Source organism: Corvus moneduloides, chromosome 5 (genome assembly GCF_009650955.1).
Source record: "Corvus moneduloides isolate bCorMon1 chromosome 5, bCorMon1.pri, whole genome shotgun sequence".
Lineage (NCBI taxonomy): Eukaryota > Metazoa > Chordata > Aves > Passeriformes > Corvidae > Corvus > Corvus moneduloides.
Window position 1 is genome coordinate 72,609,557 of NC_045480.1, and position 21,153 is coordinate 72,630,709.

Here is a 21,153-nt window from a genome sequence, read left to right on the forward strand (position 1 = left end):
TGAGGGAAAAGCCCAAGGTTTGCACCCCTGACTGGTTCAGCTCAGCTCCTTTCGGACTCATCTACACACCCTCAGAGCAGGGGGCTCCTCAAAGCAGGGGCCAAAAAGATTTGGGTGTGACTTAGGGCAAAACCTAACGAGCGTGTCGGGCTACAGAGGATGGCAAATGATTCTCCTATCCCTGCCTCCCACACACCCCCAAATCCTTGCCACGTGCTGGTGCTCCACCCCTGCAGGCTGTCACACCAGAGGGACCTGGCATCCCTCTTCTCCCCCAAAGTTCTCTCCAGATTGTGACACTGTGGAGGGAGGGGAACATCTCCCAGGGGAAGCACAGCAACTCCAGCTGCAGGGGAATGGGAAACAGAGAGGCAGTGGGTCCAAGCACTGTTATTCAACTCTTCCCTTCGGCCCAGCCCAGTGCACACCAGTGACCTGCACCCAGGGCTGTGACCGTGGCACCAAAGGCATCCACGTGTACTGCACTGATGGGACTGTGCCAACTCCCTTGGAACCACCATGACATCCTTGCTGAGCAGCCTCACTCACCGTCCTCGTCGTTGGTGACAGTTATGGTGGCCACGTCCATCTTCCCAATCCGAGCTCCGCTCCAATGGTTTCCAAGCGGGCTACCCAGATAGACCTGGAACTGCTCTTCTGGTTCAAAGGCAGAGTCATCAGTGACGTGAACACTGCAGTTCTTCACCTAAAGCCAAGCGAAGGGGAGAAAGCAGCAATCACTGATAAATCTGATAAAGCCACGTGAAGGCCAGGCTGTACTTCCCCATCCAGGGTTTCACATCAGAGTGCCGTCCATCCCGGAAGAAACCCTTCTGGTTTTAGGGCTGCTACTTCAGTGTGGACAAACCATGCTGTTACATGATGAGACACAGCAGCAAAAACATCTCCTTCCACAAACCCACAGCTCTCTGTACAACAATCCCGAGTCCTCCTGACGCATCAGATTTGCATTTCACAATTTAACCAGTTTAATCGTGAAACACACAACCCCTTCAGAGTGGGTCATACTGCCAGGACAAGAATTTGTGTCATCTGAAAGCAGCCTGGACAACTCTGTCAGCTCCCTCTGATGACGCAGAGGCAAGGAGGAGATGTGAACTTCTCTCAGCAATGGTTCTTGGTTCCTCCACAAGGCAGGTCCAGCTCACCTTCTCCCCTTTGAGGAAAGTGATGCGAGACTCCTCTGCATCCCTCCTCTCCATGAAGTCCTCCATGACCTGTGCTGTCTGGCTCCGGGTGTAGCACCTGACAGAGGACTCGTAGCTCAGGTCCCCCGTGCGGAAGATGGGGATGTGCAGAGTCCCCTCCTTCTCCTTGGCCATGTAGGTGGCCTTGGTGAACTGCATGCTGGGCACTGCAGGGGGGCAGAAACAGAGCCAAGCAGTGTTGAGGATCCACAGGGAGCCAAGAGGTGGGAATGGAACAGATACAGCTGCCAGGGATAACTTACCATCTTGGAAGATGTCATTGATGGCCACGATGGCTTGGAACGGCTTTGCCAGCTCGGCTCCGTGGGGGGAGCTGAGGTAAACAACAAAAGTCTCCAGCCCTTCTATCACTGGGTACTGAGCATCATCCAGGATTGTCAGGGGGCAGAACTGGGGGGAAAGTGGAATTCCTGCGGTTAGAGGTACAAAGCTTTCGTCCTTCCCAGCACTCACATTTGGGAGTCTAGTGTAAAGCCATTCTGTCATTATGTTTTCTGAATCCATTAATCAATGTAAACAATGTTCTAGATAAATCCAGCATATCATTTCAGAGAACAGGCTGCCATCTTTGGGAAGATGTGGCACGATCAAATCCCCCCTGCCTGGAGTGCTGACAGGGTGGGAGTCTGTGCCTAGCAGACTCATTAACAGTTCTCAAGTGGCCCTGAGAGGATTTTCAAAACAAATGGCAGATCTGCGCAGACACGCAAGACAAGTGCCACCAGGCAAAGCAGACTCAGCAGGAGTCCAAGTGGCTCCTCACCTCTTCTGTCTTGCCTGGCCTGAACTCTATTTTCCTGGAGCTGGGGACGTAATCGACTCCCGGGCTGGCCGAGGGCGGGTCTGATGTCCGAGTGGCACACCACACCGATGTGGGCGTGGAGAGGTCAGGTCCCTGCCGCAGCACTGGAATCTCAATGTGTCCTGCACCAACAGAGGCACAAGAGAGAACAAGCTGAGAGAGCAGCCACGTACCACAAACCCACTCCTTTCCCTTCAGCACAGCCTTCTCCCTTCAGCACTGCCCCGGCCCCCACCCTCCCCCTCGGTGCAGAGGGAACCACAGAGCCCCTCTGCACTTCTCTGACAGTTCTGCTGTGCCCTGAATTGCTCCTTGTGACACATCTTCCTGGTGAAAGCTTCCACAGTGAGCACCCCAACACGACCCCCTGCTCTTCACCTGCAGCCTCGCTGACGGTAAAGGTGGCGTTCCCCAGGAACACCGTGGAGGCGTCATTGGGACCGGTGATGACCACGTTGGCTGAAGCCCGGCTGCCAATGCGGGCGTTGTCCGAGGCGTCGGCCAGCACCACCTCGAACTCCTCATCCTCTTCATATTCACTGTCATCGATCAGAGTGACATCACAGGTCACCACGGTGACACCCGGCCCCAAAACGAGGCGGTTCTCATCCGCCAGCCCCCGGGACTTGAAGTCGGAGCCGGATTCCAGCATGTAAAGGCTGCTGCCCTTGGCTGATTTGGGGACGGTGTAGCAGATAGCAGACACAGTGCTGCTGGCATCCCCTAGGAAGCAACAGGAAAACTCCATAATTCTTTTAAAAGTGGAAATACTTTTAATCTATTTGGTGGAGACACTGTTCACTTCAATAATAAAGCAGCATTCAGAAAAGAGGGTGAGAAATGAAAAAGAACACTATCCCTGCTCCTGAACTTGCATAGCAGCCACCTTAGACCTGAATTCCAGGCATGTTCCTAATCCACACTCAGGAAACCGGTGGCACTTGCCTATTAAGGAACACTTGCCTATTAAGGAACACTTGCCTATTAAAGCCCAGTGACAGGGTCCACATAAAACACCCTCCAGATCACCAAGAGGCTGCAAATACAAGGGTTTGCTCCTGCTCGTGCTGGGAGTTGAAATGAATCCAAACCCAAGAAGCTTTAACAGCAGAGGCAGGAAAGATAAAAAAAATAAACAACAGTGCCCTGTGTGCTGCTTGCCATTGACAGAACCTCTTCCAAAACATCAGAGAACACCCTAAAACCATAAGCAGGCAAAGCCCAAGGGCTCCCTCTCTGTGTGCTGCTTGCCATTGACAGAACCTCTTCCAAAACATCAGAGAACACCCCAAAACCATAAGCAGGCAAAGCCCAAGGGCTCCCTCTCTGCCATGAGGGTTCCCCCTCGGCACGTGTCCCTCCCGCGGGGCTCAGCACGCCGTCCTGCGCGGCCCGACGCACCTTTCCGTTCCACAGGAGCCGAGAGGAAGCCGGCGCTCTCGCTGACGCGGAACGTGCTCCTGTCGAACTGCAGCGTGGGCTCGTCCTCGGGGTCCGCGATGGTGACGGTGGCCCGGGTGACGTTGCCCAGCAGGGCGTAGGCCGGCATGCTGAGCTCCACGGAAAAGCTCTCCGTGCCCTCGAACACATCGTCGTCGTTGATGCCGATGGTGCAGGCCTTGGTGTCCTCCCGCTCCTCGAACTGCACCTGGAAGGCAGCAATCCGGCTGCTGTCCTTGGACTGGGGTCTGGAGCGTCCCGTCCTTCCTGTCTCACCCTGGCCTGAGTCGCTCCCTCTTCTGACAGCAAATAACGCACAGGATTTTACAAATGAAAGACACCCTCCTTGGCGCTTTTATCACTTTTCACCCATTCTTTCCTCCGGGCTTGGTGGCAGGTATGGTCAGGCTGTCCCTTTCCTGTGTCCCCACCTACCTGCCCTGCATACTCCATGTAGTCCTGCTCTCCAGACTGTGATCCGGATCCAGCAGTGGCTGTTCCCTGCTCGGTGCGGCACAGGACAATGCTGTACTGGTTGAGGTTCCCGATCCGCCTCACGGTGATGCTCACAGAGCCAGTGCTCTCCCTGACCTTGTAGCTAGAAAGGGATCAAGCACACACAAATAACAGGCTGGGGAGCAAACCCTGTGTGGTTGTGTGACACTGAGCACCACAGACTCAGGGTGAGCGTGGCCTCCATGGAAAATCCGAGGCACAATAATAACCGGGGGTTTGGGCATAGGGCAGCTGCCCTGTGGTTTAGCCCAGCAGGCCCCTCTCCTCACGGACAGAATTTCATTTCCACGCTGTAGGGAGCTCAGGTAAGAGCCCAGCTCCAGCTCAGCCAGGTGCTGTGACCCCCGTGCCACTTACCTGGTGTGTGTAAAGCTGAGGAGGGACCACTGGACGTGGAAGACATTGCCGCTGACCACGTTGGGTTTGCCGTCCTTCACTAGGAACTGAAAGCTGTCCATGGTCTCCTGAACCTTCTCCTCATGCATCACGTACCAAATGAGGCCCTGGTTCACGTCCTCTGCCAGGAGGGACATCCAATGAGTCAGCACAGAAATCCAAAGGCAGTTTTGTAGATGAGCAGTGCGGAGGCACGGCTCCACACGGCCACAGGGATCGGGGATCACAGTGGCACAGGAAGCAGCTACCCCCCTCACCTCCCCTTCCCTCAGCCCCACAAGAGTGAACTTTCCCCACACTGCTGACTCTGCACAGCTGGCTGCACATCTACCAGACCTTGTGATGATCAGATGCACTTGCAAGATCTACAAGCCCCCTTTACTGCCCCGAGTCACATCTCCAGCTCTAACAAGTCTGGAGAACCTGGGTGTGGCTACAGGACTCAGGTTGGCATCTATAAGCAATTACAGGATTTCTGCAACTGAGAGCAAAGTTCAATGTTTATTTTCAACACACTTTGGAGATCTGCTCCTTTTCTTCTCCCCTTCCCCCTATTTTTTCCTTATTTTAACAAACGGAATCAACTGAAGGAAAAAGGCAGCAGGACACGGCCCAGCTCCATACCCTGCGTAAAGGTGGTCACAGCTGTCCCTGGTTTCAGCTTGTTCTCCACATGACCATTCCTGGGACCGGTTGTTATCTCGTAGATCAGCTGTTTGTCATCTGTGTCAGGATCTGTCGTCAGTAATTCCTTCTTAGTGATGAGATTGGTGGCCTGGATTAAAGCCAAACCAAGGGAGTAAAACTGAAGCTCCAGCAGTGCAAGTCTGATTGACTGTTCGCACGAAAAGCCCAACCATCCCTCTGTCAAAACAGTTCTCCATGAGGGAAAATCTCAGGATATGAAAGCACAGAGCAGCCTTGAACAGAGAGACATCCCACAAGGTGTTTGACAACACAAGAAGGGTTCAAATTTTGCCTCACATCGGGTTAGTTTAATTAAAAAGACAAATGTGGCTCAAAGAAAAGCAAATCCGAAGCAGCTGCCAAGCCCTATCTAGCTGGGACTAAAGTCTAGGACTAATCTTTGGGTTTCACCTGGAAGCCTCTATTCCATGAGCTGTGCTGATGCTCAGGTGAGGCCCTGCTTGGCAAAAAACCATTTGCAGACAGCCTCGGATTGAAAGACTCGCTCAGGACAGTTCACACAGCTCTGGTGAGCTCCACGAGAGCCTCTTTCAAATGCTCTCGCACGGATCTGACTCAGTTCCACCACAATTTGCTTTCTCTTCAACAACAAAATGTTTGTAACAGCAGGAGAAAGAGAGAAAATTGAGCTGCTCGAGGCTGCGGGAGTGCTTGTCCTGAAGTGAGGAATTTGAGCTGAGATAGCCATTTCTTAATACAATTTCTTACTACAGCATCTTCCACTCATGTTTTTCTGGGAAGAACCAAAGTGTTTCTTTGCAGTTAATGCTGGCTCCTCAAAAACAAGCTGAGAGTTTCCTGGGGTTTTGTTTGGACTTTTGCAAAACAAAGGCATGTTACAGCAAGAAATTCCTGCACCATATCCTTGGAAAGCCATGTATCTCTGCCACAGCTGCTGCAGCACATCATCAAGACATCTCCACCATCAGCAAAGCTAAAAATATACCCTGGGATGTGTATTGTCCATCACAATAATAAAAGTGCTGAAGGATCAGGATGTTTCCCTGCGAAGCCTCCTCTCCAGGAGCAGCCTGAGAAGCAGCCCAAGCTCAGCCCAGGCAGGTGTTACCTTGCCATCCGTGTACTCCAGCCACTGCAGGCCCAGGTTGGTGACAACCCTGGGTGTCCCGTCATCCACAGGGACGATGTCCACCTGGAAGCGCTGTGGTGCTGCGGTCACAACCTGCCAGAAGTTCAGGGAGATGGGTGTTACTTTGGGAGTCAGAGCCTCACCCACCACTTCACCAGCTTGGCTCCCTCCAACTCTGCCGGGATCAAGGTCCTGGGTGAGTTTGCACACACAGAGGGCAGGGAGGGGAAGGAGCAAAGGCACCAGGTAACTGAGAACACTCAGCTCTTGCCTTCAGTGCAGCCACAGCAGCTCAGCCCCCTGCTCTGAGAGGAGGCAGCTCCCTGTGAGCTCACAAGACCCCCTCCCATCCCTTCTCCTCCCTGACCTTCTTCCCACCGTCCTGCACCACGAAGAGGGGGTTGGTGCCGTCGGACACGGTGAAGGTGAAGCGGTCCCTGAGTGCGCTGCCGCCGTCGTGGCTGTAGCTGATGCGGTTCTGGTAGATGTCATCCATGGTGAAGGTGGTGGCCTGGAGGGGACGCTGCCCGCGGCCGCTGCGCTCGATCAGCCCGTGCCGGGGCGGCTGCACCACCCGGAACGTGATGGACGCGACCTGCACCCGCACACGGAGGGGCAAAGCTGGGGACACGACCTCAGCACCAGGCCAGGCCTGTCCTTCCAGCTCAGGAAGCCTGGACAGGGAGCCTGCCCAGGCGGCTTCCTGTGTCACTGTTTCCAGCCAGGGCTAACCCAGCACATTCCTGATTGCCCCGAGCCCTGCCCTGTCCTTATCCCTCTCCCAACGTGGCTCCCTACAAAACAAGGCACATCCCACCAAACTACCTATTCAGCTGGTCTGAGACAGCTCCATGAACACAAGAGCAGCCCGCAGCCCTGCAGCCATTCCAGGCAATGTGTCCCTTGCACTTCTGCCAGGGCGGAAGCAGCAAAAACCTTTGGGGCAGGATTTTGGCTTAGGCAGCCAGATCTCTTGCTGCAGGGAGGTAGCAGCGAGGCAGAGCCAACATTAGACAGCTCAGCCTCTGGCCAGACCCAGAAAGAAGAGGAAATGCCATTTTCATCCGTGCTAGTCATAAATTCAGTGTCAAGGCCATAAGTCTTTGAACACAAGCCCATTTTCCTGATAGCCCAGCTGTGCAGCAGAAGAGGGGAGGGAGGAGGCCGGGGGGGTCCTGCCTTACCTCTGTGTCAGCATCTGTTGCTTTGAGCTCAAACTCGGTGATGGTTTTTCTCACCCCTTCCTGAACTGTCATCCCAAAGCTTTGCACTATGGGTAAGGAGTCATCCACGGGGTTTATGGTGATGTCAAACATCTGGCTCACCTGGGACAGGAGGAAAAGCCTCTCTTGATGAATTCAGCCTTCCAAGAGTGTGACTTCATCACAAGAGCACAGCGATCCCCAGTTTGGTCACTTCATTTCAGCCTTGTCTAGTGAATAAATCTGAGCAGCTAAGCCCAGATCATGTGAAGGCGACCTTGTCTATCCCTCCCCACTAATTAATTCTCCCTCTTTCTGTGATATTTGTGGACATCCACTTTCCCTCCCTCTCTCATTCGGTTTTCCCCCTCTCCCTCTATGTGCAGCTATGCTTTTCCTCTTTCAGAAAGCAGGAAAAAGGCATTTCTCCAGGGCCTGACTATCATCACCACACTGTCAGTGCACTGGATCAAAGCTGAGCTCCAGGAGCAGTTGGCAAGCAGCTGAAAACCAGGCACTCAGATCTTGGTGAGCCAGTGCCACGAGGCCACGTGGTTCCCTGTTCCCTGCACAGGGCTCACTCCCTGCCCTGAGGGATGTGGGAACTCTCACAGCAGGAGAAGGAAGAGCAGCCCCCTCTGCCCACAGCACGTTCCTACTCAGGCAAAAGCCATGCTGGGACTGACCTCGTTTGTCCCGTCAGACACAGAAAAGGTGAAGGCATCCGTGTGCTTTTCCGTGTCACTGGTGTGGACGTACTGGATGCTGCCAGAGGCCAAGTCTGCCTGGCTGAAGGAACTAATTCTTGTCCCTGGAAAATGAACAATAGGGGGCAAATGTGCAACAGAAAGGCAGGGAAAAAATACAGGAAGCAGGACATATTTAGCCATAAGGACTCAGTTTTGGCTGGTTCTGCTCCAAGTCCTCAGCTGAGCCAGGGATTTAGCTGGCACAGAGCCTCCTAAAAATCTCCTTCTCCGAAAGAAGTCCAGGCTTCTTTTGACCTCATCCTGTTGGGAGTGGGCCTCCCAGGGCAGAGGGGGAGAGAAGCTGGGAGAAAAATGGTCAATGTAACACTTGGATTGTCACTGCTGGGCAGGACTAACCCAACCATGGCATCACTGAGGATGAGCTAAAGATCTTCTGGCCTCACAGCAGTTTTCCAAAATGCTTTCCAAGTGTACCCCTGCATTTAGAACAGACAAAGTCCCTTTTTCAGCACTGATTTATAGCAACATCTTTACAGGCCATTAGGTGTGACACCGCCACAGAAAGGCACCTGACAAGCATTTTAAAAAGCACTTGAGCTTTTTAAATCTCGTTGCTGTGTTCAACAGTTTTACTGCTGTTATCAACAAACACCCTGACAAGAAGTTTGCTACCAATATATCACACTAAATGGCTGGTGACAAGGATTGGCCACACTACAAAAGACATCAGGATCTGATTTAAATAAATGAGCCAAAATTGAATGATCAGCTAAGATTTCCTCAGAGCTCATTAGCTGTAAAGGTTTGGGTTCTCTCTCACTTCAGTACTCCCTCCTTAGGTTTAGGTCATTTAAATCATGATTACAACTCCTTCCTGGTCTGTGACTCTGTATCTTTCTTAGTCCCTCACACATGAAAAAGCACAGAAATCAGAATGATCATCACATTTTAAATAACAGGAGGAATAAAATCCTTAATTCAAGTCTCCAAAGTACAAGATTCACTGTTTAGTTTGCAATTTAGACAAAAATATTGCAAGTTTTTAATTTACTCTCAGTGGGGGTTTTGCTTATTATAACTCATTCATTATTCCTGCCCTTTCAACACGTTTTTGGTGAGAAGATGAGGCAAACCACACGCTAAAACTGAGCTGTACAGGGACTGTCTGCATCTTGAAAACACACAGCAGATATTTCCACTTTACTCTCATGTTAATGAGAAATCTACAGCTAAGAAGAAATATAATCTTAGATGAGTATAATAAAATCAGAGGAGTATATTATGTGACAGCATAGATTTAGATTAATTCATCAGAGAGGGGCAGCACACTCACAGTGTCAGCAGGCACAAAAGGCAGCTCCAAAATTCAGATCACATGTGCAGGTAATTATTTGCTGAGTTCCACAGGACTGACCAAGCCCCCTCCCTGAACAACCAGAGTTCATTATCCAGCACAACCAACACAGCCCAGCATTGCTTCCTGTTAAACTCAGTGGACAGTTCAGTTCCCTTCCTCCCTCCAAAGCACAGCCAGGGGAAAGAGGCTGGGGTTTAGGGATCAAGGGACATACTGGCCAAGAGGGGGACAGAAAGCAAGTTGTCTGTTCACCAAGATGGGCTGTTTCCATGGGCATTAAGGGATGGATTCTTTGGGGCACTGCACAGCAAAGGCCAAAGGTTTTCCTGTCATGCAGAAGCAGCAATAAACTCGCCCAGAGGCTGAATACATCCTCAGCTGGGATTATTGGGCCGCTCTGCCTCCACTCACCTTACTCTGCAACCCTCTGGGCTAATGGCCACTTGATTCCTTACAGGAAATGGAATTCTGTGCTGCTGCTGCTGCCTCTGGGCACGTTTTTCCTGCAGTGAATGTTTAGGGCTCAAAAGCCTCCAGTGTCTTGCTGCTCCAAGGGCCCAACACATCCCTGCTCACCTGGAGAGGCCACGTGCTCCAGGTGCCCCAGCTGTGGCTGCCGAGTGACCTTGTAGTGGAGCTGGGAGGCCTCACTGTCCTGGTCAGTGGCTGAGAGCTGGAGGGTTGTGATTGTCTTTGCCGAGTTCTCATCCAACACCAGCCCTTTGTTAGTGATGATGGAGGGGGGAAATCTGTCCTCTGGAAGGGTTAAACACAAAGCTGAGTTAGGAGACAGACACACTTCTTCCCTCGGGTACTTGTGCTCAAGCAAAACACGACACACACACACGAACATTTTGGTAACTCTGAAACAGGAACTCTGGGCCTTGCCATTAATCAGGGGTGGTAACATTATAACGTCCTAAAGACAATCTAAACAGCATGAAGATACTAAGGGGAATTTTTCAATCTTTTCAGTGAGTTTGTCAGAAGCCAAAGAACAAACCCTTACATCTGCAAAATCTCCCCATGCCCCTCACTTCAAAGGCCCTTGAATTGACAGCGCATCAAAACTGCATCTCTAGAACCACGTTTTCCCTTGCAGTACATGTGGGATGGGAATCTGTGAGCAGGCCTGAGCTGTGCAGCAAAGAAAACATAACTTCAGCACTTCTTTTTACCTATTACATGGATATAAAAAACCTGGTCTGTCAGTTTGTTGCCATCTGCATCCATCACATCAAAGGTGAAGGGGAAGTTTCCGCCAGGATCCCCTTTCCTGTGGCTGTACACCACGTGCCCTGGAGAGAGGGACAGCAGAAAAGAGATGCTTTATTACAGGCTGCAGCATTGAATTCTTGGTTTGGAAGCAGGCTGGCACCATCAGCTGCGGCACTTGAGGCTTGACAGAACTCCTGGATTTGGGTTTCATTACTTTCTCTCTTTATTCTTTTTCTCCTACTGAGAGAGACTTTTAAACATACATTTAATAATACATGGCTCTGCTCCAACATAACAGCCTGCTCTTACTTCTTTCCTTCTCCCTTCCCTACTTCAGCTCATCGTCCCCCTCTCATAAAGGTCACAGAATCACGGAATATCTCAAACTGGAAGGGACCCATAAGGATCCTCAGGCCCAGCTCCCTGCTCCTCGCAGCACTACCTAAACCAGCCTTGGTTTATACACTTGCCGTGACTACCTAAAATCCAGCACTCTCACCTTTGTTTATATCAGCCTGGGTGAAACTTTTGAGGGGTCCTTTGGCAGAGATCTGGACTGGACTATTGGCAGTGGTCAGCTGCAGCTGGCCCCTGCTGGGGTCCCTCCTCAGGACAAATCTGATGGTTGTGTCCCCTGAATGACCAGCTGCTGCTTTCAGGTGCTGAGCCGTGAGCGGAGCTGCAGAGCCTGCACCAGAGAAAGCAAACCCACAGTCAGCTTCAGCCCAGCGAAGCAAATGGTTTAGGCTGGATCATCCAGCAGCACCAAGCAATGCCACTCTTGCCATGTCCCCGTACCAGCTGGGAGCTGCAGGTCCCTGTTGACAGCTACCGTGGGTGGCTGCTTCCTCGGCAGCTCCATGGAGAATTCCAGCCTCCCTGCCTGTGTGTAGAGCCCGTCCGTGAGGGAGAAGCCAAACTCGTCAGTCTGTGCCGTGGCGCCGCTCTGAGTGTAAACAATCAGCTCATCCAGAACGTCCTGGTAGGTGAAGGAGGAGCCCCTGGACAGCACTTGGCCCTGCTCCGGGGGCTCTGCCGCGCTCTGCCTTCTGCGGAGCTGACCTGGCAAACAACAGAGGGATGAACAGTGGGGACGAGACAGCCTGCTGGGGACAGAGCCTTCGCCTGACACCCTGCCTGCCTCTGGCACTGCAGAGGTGCCACCTGCCTGCAGGGAGTGGGGGAACACGGCAGGGAACTTCCCAGGGAAATGCATGCAGTCCCCATTTCTCCTATCCCACAAAGAGCGAGGGACAACTCTCCAAGAACAGGGCTGTCCTCAAGCACAGCCCTGGTCCAAATTGTGCTTTATCCCACATGCTAGGCTCCCCTCTCACAGCAGGGGCTCATACACACGCACACAGTGAAGACAGACAGACACCGACGCAGAAAGATGCCCTGTCCCTCACCCCCCGGCCTGTCAGGACGTACCATGCTCAGGACCTTGGCTCACCACGATGACCAGCTCACTGCTCTGGGTGTCCAAGTCCTGCAGGCTGAGGGAGGCGTTGGTAACAACCACGGCTGAGCCCTCCTGCACCCGGACAGGCTCCAGCACCATCTTCGGGGGCTCGTCGTTCTGCCGCTGCACAAAGGCACGCAGCCAGAGAAAGGAAATGAACGCAGGGAAAAGACCCACCTGAATGAAATACAAGCTCCCAAATGACAGTACCACTGCTGATGTCCCTCCAAAGCTATCCAGCATCATGGCTGCTTCCAAGAGGGAGGAGACACCAGAGCAGTAAGCCATGGGGAAGAAGCTACAGTGCACAACTGTCCTTGGGCATCACAGGTAGATTATGTGCCTGTGCCAGGGGAAGGAATCTCCCTCTAATCCCCTTCCCACATACCAAAAAGGAAGGAGCAGAGCTTGCCCGTGAGAAGTGTGTGTGAAAGGAGAGGGCTCTGGCAGCCAGCATACCTGGATTGTGATGTTGATGCTCTGCACTTCTGACTGGCTGAAGCCATCACTCACATAGAAGCTGAAAACATCACTTGTGGGCTCAATGCTTTCATGGACGCTCTGGAAGTAGTAAATGCTGTTCTCCAGAACATCTTGAAGGGAAAAGGATGTATCTGTGGTCCCTGCAGACTCACTCTGCGGGCCAAAGCTCTCGCCTGCAAACCAGAACATCACTGGTGAAAGGATGCTCGAGTGGCTGGTAAACTCAACATAAATCCAGCAGCATGAGGGGAAGAAAGGCACATTGTGAAGGCTGCAGAAGGAGGGATGTTCCTTTCTACAGCTTGGCTTTCCACATCTTGTGGCAGGGAAGCAACATCTTAGATGCATCTAAGATGCTTAAGTAAGATCTAAGATGCTTAGAGTAGGCAGTGGGGAAGCTGCACTTTTAGATGCAGCACAAGTGATCCCCTCCATGGGATATGACAGATGTGATCCTGTTAGGAGCACAAACCAGCCAGGAAGAAGAAAAGAGAGCCAAGCAGTTTACCTGTCCTGGTGTTTTTGACGTAGCCATACACAGGCAGAGTGACAACGGTGACCCTCAGGTCCTCCTTGGCAGCAGTATCATAATCAGCAGTGAAGTGGTGATGAGCCAGCAGCGGGACCCTGCCCCCCTCATCCACCTAGAAAGCAACAGCAGACAACACAAATCCTTACTGAACGAGGCTGCCTCCATGGAGAAGGCTTGCCCGGGCTCTGCAGTGCTGTCCCATCCTCCCCTAGGTCTGTTAATGAGGAATTCAGCAGGGAGGTGAGGTGATACGGGAAGAACAAAGACTGCCTGGCCTCCAAGAGGAGCCTCTGAGTTCTTTATCAGGACAGGAAGGGAACTGGCAGAGTCATGCTGACCTCTTGGAAGGCAAGACTGGCATTCCTTGTTGAGGAGAGCCTTTTGAAGGCAAGGGAGGGGGAATGCAAAGCTGGAAAGGAGGGAGATGACTTCCAAAGGCTTTGATAAGGAGTGTGAAATGCTGTGTGTCAGTCCAAAGCACCAGGTGTCTTCAGACTTGTCTTCTGCTCAACTCTTACACACAAGCTGCTGATAGGGATAGGGATAAGTCTGACTTGCTCCACTGATATCAAGAAGACACCCTAGGGACAGCCAGCTCCTGACTAGGACAGATGAGGTTCAGGGACGCAGATGGACTGTCAGCCTCCTCTGGCCTCCAAGTGATTTGTTCACCCTTTGCGTTGCATGACCAACATCCTGGTTTTTCCAGTGATTTCCCCCCAGTCCAGGAAAACTGTTCAGTTGCTCCCATGTAAGCCACTGCTGTCCCCGTTCCCAGTGTCCTGGGCAGCCACTCACAGTGACGTGGTCAGCAAAGGCGAGGAGTGCGGGCAGTGCCGGGGCAGATGTGATGGTGATGGTGAACATCTGCCTGTCCAGCCGGTTGTTGTCAGCATCCAGGACAGAGAAGTGGAAGATGTCCGTAACGGGCTGATTGCTGGTCTCAAACGTGGTGGAGTAGCTGTGGAATCAGGACACAGGGAGTCAGGGAGTCTCACTGACCCCCAAGGCAAATGCATCCCATCCCTGCAGTTAGGGGTGAGTGCAATCCTCTTGGAAGAGAGGTGGTGTCTCAGTTCCCAACCCTCCTTCACATTTCATTCCCTGAATTCTTCTAAATAGACCAGAGATCCCTGGGGAAAAGCCCACTGAGCTTTTAACTAGTATGCCTTGAAGGAGAATAGTGCCCTTTGCTACCTGATCCTCTGGCTGTTGATGTCTTCCATGGTGAAATTATAAACCTTGGAAAGATCTTCATGGTGGGAGCCTGACATCCTTAGGAGGGTTCCATAGGCTGGCAGAGATATCAACTGGATTCGTATCTCTGAGTCAGGAGAATTGTTGTCCTAAACATGAAGAAACAAACCAAATCAAAACAGGCCAAAATTAGGCATTGCTTTGCTCCACTAAAAGTGGAAGGAGGAATAAGTGTTTTATAGGGAATTATATCTGCTTAGCTGGGTCAGAGACCCACAGATGAGTATTAAATGGAAGCTCTACTGATGAGAAGAGAGTCAAGTGGGTTGACATTTTAAAAATCTACCACAAAATGTATTTTCATTTTCTCTCATCTCAGAAAGGCTTTCTCTATGCCCTTGTATCACATTAACACAGTCTCCCAGAAATAAACCTGGTATTTTCATTTTCAAAGTACTTCACGCTGATCTAAAAGCTGATTTTGTCTCTTTTCAACCACATTAATACAATCACCTCTATGGTATCACAACTCAGATGTCATCTTTCTTAGAAGAGTTTTGTTGGGTGGTTAAAAAATAAGACCCAAAGTAGAAATCAACATATCCTGAGCATATGGGTCAGGAGTGAAATCCTCTTTTCCCATCTGTCCTCTTACTCAGATTAAACCTGAGCAGCTCCCTTGTCAGCCTTCCTCCTTAACAGGAGGACAGGACAGATTCCAGACTTGTATCCAGACTGATGCCTTGGAAAAAAAAGTTCCCAGTCATCTCTCTGACAGCCAGCCTCTCTCAGCTCAGGTGTCTCCAGCCTCACACCTGAACTGCGATCTCTCCTCCCTCAGCAGGTTGCTAAATCACCTGCAAGGACAAAAGCAGCTTTCTTGGGAATGTCACCAGCAGGACAAATCTTGCACACAACCCCTGGGACCAACTCAAGCTACCAAGCACTGCAGCATCTTGGGGTTGCTTAGTCCTTCCCCCTTCCAATCTGTCCAGAAAAAGAACCCGGCTTTTGGAAGGTGGGTGAGGGGGCTGAAATTTTCAAGGGATTAACACTTAGCAAATCCATGTGCTTTATTAGCAAGTCTGTTTGATAGAAAAATCTGGGATTAACTAGGTTCTCATGTTTAGCATGTCAGTTCACCTCTGTTACAGTCAAATGGGGATAACCTTAAATCCCTGTGGGATGAAAGAGTCTGTTATCCCCTTTTTGGCAGCAGTCAAAACTTGAGCTCTCTACACAGAATCCATGCTGACAGCAGAGAGGTGTGTAGGGGATCAGGAAAGGGGGGCTGGCAGCATTCCCTGGGTTTAGAAACAGATGAAAACCCACCGTGTAAGCGAGGTGCTGTCGGGAGAGAGTCACAGAGCTTTTACTGGCCACGGTGACAGCCAACAAGCAGCCCTGGGCCAGCTGCGGGCCGTGGGTATCCAGCTGGGACACATCCACCCTCAGCACCGTGGTGACTGTGGTGACACCGTCGGTGACAGAGATTTCCATGCTGTCCTCTGCTGCTGCTGACCCATCGTGCACGTACTGCAGAGCGCTCCGAGTGACGTCCTCGTAGGTGAAGGTGTCGCCTTCCCAGGGAGGAGACACAAAAGTCAGAAACACTCTGTTCAGAGCAGGAATCCAATTCAAGTGACCTTAATCAAGTACTAAACTGGCATTTAATCCCATCCTGCCAGGCCTGTGAGTTATGAGGACATTCATTAAGGAGCTGGCAGGGCAGAGGAAAAGCTGCAGCCTTCCCAGTTCCAGGGACACAGCGACTCCTTGTGATTCTCAAGGAGGGCACCAATCCTCCTTTTCTTCCCAGCTGCTTCATGAGCTCACAGCTAGATAAGGCTTCCCTATGGATGTATCCTTATCTGCCAGGGGCATCTGTCTCCTCCTGGTCAGCTAAACCAGCCAGGCTGGCTCCTCTCCTGCACTGAGGGAAACTCTTACTCCACTCACCTGCTCTCATGAGCTCCTGCACATCTGCACTGTACTTGAGCACAATGCCATGATGGGGAGGTTTCACCAGCTCAAAGAAAAGACCCTCAGGAGCTGTATCTGTGTCACTCACAGCCAGCTGGATCCCTGTGCCAGGGAAAGAGAGCATAGCTTGTGTGAATGGAGCCAAAAAAACCCCGTAATTCAGTGAGTACAAGTAAAATAATTCCGGAGCTGCCCTCGCCCAAGAGCTGTGGGTTTCATGGAAATATTTTGTCCCCTGATAATGTTCAGGCTGTATCAGGGAATTCCCTCCTAGAGTGGCTCACAAGTGACCCCTGTGTGAGTGAACTTGGGCCTTCTGGCAGCGAGCTGAGCCCCACACCCTGCCCCACGCACCCCACTCACCGATGGTGGCTCTGCCCCCCTGGCTGACCTCCAGGAACGGGGCCGCGATCTGGAAGACCGGAGGCTGCTGCTCAGCGGAGAGCAGGTGGATGACAAACACCATCTCCGGGGTCGTGTGCTCCCCGCCAGACACTAGGCACAGACAGAACCACACCTGAGTGCAGGGATGGGTTTGCAGGGACTCTTCACCTGGGAAATTCACCTGTCTGTACAAAAATCACCAGCCCACACCTTTCCAGGCAACACCTTGGTCTATGCATACACTCACACTTCACAGCGGCCAAGAGCATTTATCTTTGCCCCTAACTCAACTCCAGCAGACAAAGGTAACTTCTAAAACTCAGTGTGTGTACATGTGCACATCCTGTCTTCCACAGGTGTGCTCCTAACTCAGGTCATGGACTTCTCCTTGCTGGTGGAAGCTAGAAAGCACATGGAAACAGAAGGATGTGTTAAACAAGGAAGCAGCTTATCTGTGGCAATTTAATTGCAGAAATGTCTCCACACTGTATTAAAAAAATATGACGGCGTAAAATTCCTTGTTCGCACTTGGGGGAAAACAGGAATGAATCAGGCTTTTAGGACTGATTCCAGGCAGCCACTGGAAGAAGATGTCTCTAGCAAGCTGCAGATCAGCTTCTGTAAAACACTGCTGGGACTCAGATGAATTAATATTCCGCAGGCACGTGCATTTCCAGAAATTCCTACTGTGTGCCCACAGGTGTGCCTGCAGCAGAACAAAGGCCAAGGGATAACAGGCAATGGGAAGGGCAAAAGCAGGATGAAAAATGCTTTGGCCAGGAAAGAGTAAGTGGTTCACATACCTGTGAATCGGAAGTTCACGGACTCTGGGAGACCTGGGGGGGACAAACACAAGCACAGAGTGATCATGGTGAGGACAGGAGAGCATGTGTTGATGTGGATTTGGAGGATTTTGGAGAAAACAAGTGCTGACATTTAACCTGGCAGGAGTCTTTCCTCACCAAGCAGGAACACCAGCAGTCCAGCTGGCTGTCCCAGCCCTCCAAGGGGCACTGGGATGCTCACCTGCGAAGGAGAAGGCCATGATCTCCCTGAGGTGAGGAGCGGCGGTCGGCGGGCGATAAGCAATCCTGCCATGGTTTATGTCTGCCTGGGTGAAGTACCTGACTGGGGACAGAGGCCTGTCCCTATGCTCCACGATACCTACGGATGCAGAGACACCAGCATTACCAGGAGGGGTTAATTTCTCCATCTGATTCCACAGCTTCCTTTGCTTTCCCCAGGTACTTCTTCGTACCAGTTGCAAAACAAGTTATATAGATGCAACTGCATCAGGGATGGGCTCTAGGGACGCGAGAAATTAAACGGAGATTGCTCACTGAGGCGTTTCTTCAGGTAACCTCTCACTGGAGAGGTGGGAAGCAGAAAGCCACAGGACACAACATTCAATATTATGCAGCCAGTAGCAAAACCTGAGCTCTGCAGCACACTCTAAAGTAAAGCCAAAGAAATGGGGTTAGGGAACAAGGTGTTTAAAAGCTAAGGAAGGAGGCCAAATGGATCAAGAGGTGCTTCCATAGGATGATACTGTGAGGGAAAAAAGAGATGTGCTCAGAAAATGTGGCAGTTAACGCAGCAGCAACAGGATCACTTGCCTTGCCCAGGAAGGAGAGGGACAGTCACGTTGTACAGGATTTTCTCACTGGGAATCTCCGGGTCTACAAAGGAGAGGTGATGGGGCTCAATCACTGTCACACGGTCCTCCAGCACCTCAACAAACACATCAGACCATGAGCATCAAGGCCAGAGACACGGGAAGATTCACCCAAAAATGCATTGAAAGAGAATTTGCTTTGCTCTAGTTAAATATAAGACAGTCTTTGAATGTAAAGGCCCAGCTTTTAAACCTAAACCTGACCCCCTCTCCCCTGCAGGTGCACAACCTCCACACTCACAGGTGGTTGGGTTTCTCTTTTGGCTTATAGCAATTGAAAAGAGAGAAAAGAAAATCTAGTTCGATCAAGAATTCCGTGGATGAACATGCAATTCATTGTCTGTGTAGTTTTCTCATATAGTCTGATGTGGCTGGACTGAATTCTCTTTTAAAAGAAACCCTGCGGATGACTCAGCCCTTTCCATTGGAATACAGAAGAACCAAAGCTCTCCCTTTTGTTTTAAACCTGTCTAAAATTGCTCTGGTCCTTCCATAACAAGATTATCACGAACTAAAGGCAGGCAGGGCGTTAAAGGAATTACAGTGCTGCTTGAAGAGACCTAAGTGCCCAAAAGCAGTTAATTTCCACATGTTCATGAACCTTAATCTTGGAGAATTAACAGCTCTGAGAAGTCACCAAATCAAACAGCTCAGCTGGGTATGAAAAGCTGGGTATGAAAAGCATCCAGCTCATTTCATAATCTTGAGCAAAACAGGGAGAGAACAAGCTGAGCTAAGGGTATGGGCACTTAAACAATCTGCTTTGGAACATGAAAGGTTATCAATACAGGGGAAGCAGGTTAACTTGATTGAAGAAAAAACAATACAGATGTTGTGTCCACTTTAACCAAAGAGTCACCAAACTTCCCTTGACCTTTCTCAGCAGCACAAGTCAAAGTCAAGACTAGAGGGATGGGAAGACTCAAAGTATTCTGCTTTCCTTTCAGCTTTAGAAGTCTCATTCTGAAGGAGTCTGAAGACAAATGAACAGAACTCAATCACATTGGGGCAGGGAAGTGCAATTTTTTGACAGAAAGATTTAAGGTTATGTTTCTTCCTCGCTGCCTCCAAGGCCTATTTGTCTCTCCCAAAGGTGGGACTCGCAGGTGGCGAGGTAAAATGTGTTTTACGGCCCTATTGAATTTTGTGGGGAGTAATTAGCTATAAAACCCAGTGCCGTGTGGCTCTGCCAGACAGCTCTCCCATCAATTTTGTCAATAATGACAACAACAAAAAGTCAGGAGCAGGAAGATAAACGGCTCCAAGTAGCAGCCTGACCATGTTTCATTATCACCCAGGAAAGGCCGCCACTATTTTAAACCTTGACAAGGCTGTTGTGCCACAGGCTTTTCACCGATCCCTCTCCCATCACTTCCTTTGGCCTTTCCTGGTCCCACACCTGGCATGCAGAACAGGAGAACTAGAGGGGACAGCTGGACTTCACCCACACATGATGGGGACACACAGGGAAGGCTTGCACCAAAGTCTGAGAGCCCACAAAACCAACTTTAAACCCCAAGATCATCTTTCCAAATAACACAGCTGGGGAAGGAACTACCTTGGAGAGCCCACTCTCATCCAAATGGTCATTCCCAGAGCTGATGCTGCCAGAAAAGGTAATTCAGTTCCAGTATCTGAAAGTTTTCCACATGCATTATGGTCTGCGTTCCTGAGGTCAGAATGATGCATGGGAACTTTCTAATGTGGGTGGGCTACAGTTTGGATCAAGTTTACAGTGGAACCACTGGCAAAACCCAGTCTAACCCACAGTTTTTCTCTCTTGCCATTCCTCCTGGCTTCTCAGGAAAGGGTAAGAATTCCATAAAATGTTGATTTTGCTTCTCTCTCCCCTTCTCCTTTCCAGTCTGTATGTTCATCACTTTTCATACTGAGTTCTTTGACTTTTCATGGGTATTTTCTGCACCCCCCACCCCACTTACTCTTCTGACCTGTCTTTTTTCCCCGTTCCTACTCCAGCCAACTGTGTGGTGTTATCACTTACAGCCATGTGCAAAGAGGAGCCAAGGGAAAGCTGAGGGGCTTTGGGTGTCTGGGGCAGAACAGCAACGTTGAACACGTGGCTTTCCAAGCTGGTTTGTGGACTGGCAGAGCTGGACACCTGGGGAGGAAAGATCATGTGAATGGATCAGTGATTTCTAGACCAGTTTCAGATGTTCCCTTGGCAGTGACTCCCTGCAACCCCAACAGCTTTCAGGATGGGCTGCACTTGTGTTTCAGAGACTCGTAAATATTTCCATATATTTTCCACTCTAGCACCAAAAAATTAAGTCAACTCCTAATTGCAAGCCTGCAGTAAAGACATGTAAAGCAAATGATATGGAATTGGTAAAAATTCAGAGGACCAGAACCATTCCCTAGAAGTGAACCTGCAAATGTTCCCAGCAGTCCTGAGGTGAAGTAAATACCCAAAGAAATACAGCTCCCTTCTTGGATAGACTCAGTTATGGCTTTAACTCTTTGTAGGGATGGCAGCGTGCTCTGGAACTCCAGAGAGCACTTTGTGAGCAGGAATGGACTTCATGAAGCCTCATTTCTAGAAAATGCATAAAAATGCAAGTTCTGATGAAAGGAATGATGTCATTTTAGCCATTTGCTGCGCCACCTGCTCTATCCTAATACTGATGAAAACAACATGTTGGCCCTGAAATGTCCCAGCCCAAGGTTCGAGGCTTGGACAGGGGTGTGCCATGGTCTCCTGATGAGACCAGGTATTCCCAGCTCCCTTTCTTAGTTCTCTGTACAATTATT

General features: G+C 50.7%; 1 protein-coding gene across 3 annotated transcripts in view; it reads right to left on the minus strand.

The window, feature by feature from the left end:
* The window catches only part of FRAS1 (Fraser extracellular matrix complex subunit 1), a 109,641-nt gene that overhangs the window by 7,929 nt on the left and 80,559 nt on the right, over positions 1-21,153 (minus strand). For 2 of the 3 annotated variants that reach the window (XM_032108621.1, XM_032108619.1), the window contains exons 31-59: positions 20,387-20,503; positions 18,326-18,440; positions 17,736-17,873; positions 17,513-17,545; positions 16,689-16,820; positions 16,302-16,427; positions 15,675-15,922; positions 14,343-14,491; positions 13,944-14,106; positions 13,122-13,257; positions 12,590-12,786; positions 12,100-12,253; positions 11,467-11,730; positions 11,168-11,356; positions 10,629-10,748; positions 10,027-10,206; positions 8,070-8,194; positions 7,366-7,506; positions 6,549-6,776; positions 6,161-6,274; positions 5,008-5,158; positions 4,345-4,504; positions 3,907-4,069; positions 3,433-3,679; positions 2,410-2,754; positions 1,993-2,153; positions 1,472-1,619; positions 1,170-1,375; positions 550-706 (exon numbers count right to left, since the gene is read on the minus strand). In XM_032108621.1, the coding sequence (XP_031964512.1) occupies positions 550-706; positions 1,170-1,375; positions 1,472-1,619; positions 1,993-2,153; positions 2,410-2,754; positions 3,433-3,679; positions 3,907-4,069; positions 4,345-4,504; positions 5,008-5,158; positions 6,161-6,274; positions 6,549-6,776; positions 7,366-7,506; positions 8,070-8,194; positions 10,027-10,206; positions 10,629-10,748; positions 11,168-11,356; positions 11,467-11,730; positions 12,100-12,253; positions 12,590-12,786; positions 13,122-13,257; positions 13,944-14,106; positions 14,343-14,491; positions 15,675-15,922; positions 16,302-16,427; positions 16,689-16,820; positions 17,513-17,545; positions 17,736-17,873; positions 18,326-18,440; positions 20,387-20,503 (4,807 nt within the window). Of the gene's footprint in view, positions 1-549; positions 707-1,169; positions 1,376-1,471; positions 1,620-1,992; positions 2,154-2,409; positions 2,755-3,432; positions 3,771-3,906; positions 4,070-4,344; positions 4,505-5,007; positions 5,159-6,160; positions 6,275-6,548; positions 6,777-7,365; positions 7,507-8,069; positions 8,195-10,026; positions 10,207-10,628; positions 10,749-11,167; positions 11,357-11,466; positions 11,731-12,099; positions 12,254-12,589; positions 12,787-13,121; positions 13,258-13,943; positions 14,107-14,342; positions 14,492-15,674; positions 15,923-16,301; positions 16,428-16,688; positions 16,821-17,512; positions 17,546-17,735; positions 17,874-18,325; positions 18,441-20,386; positions 20,504-21,153 lie in introns of those variants that run through there. The other variant, XM_032108622.1, reaches the window with a different exon arrangement.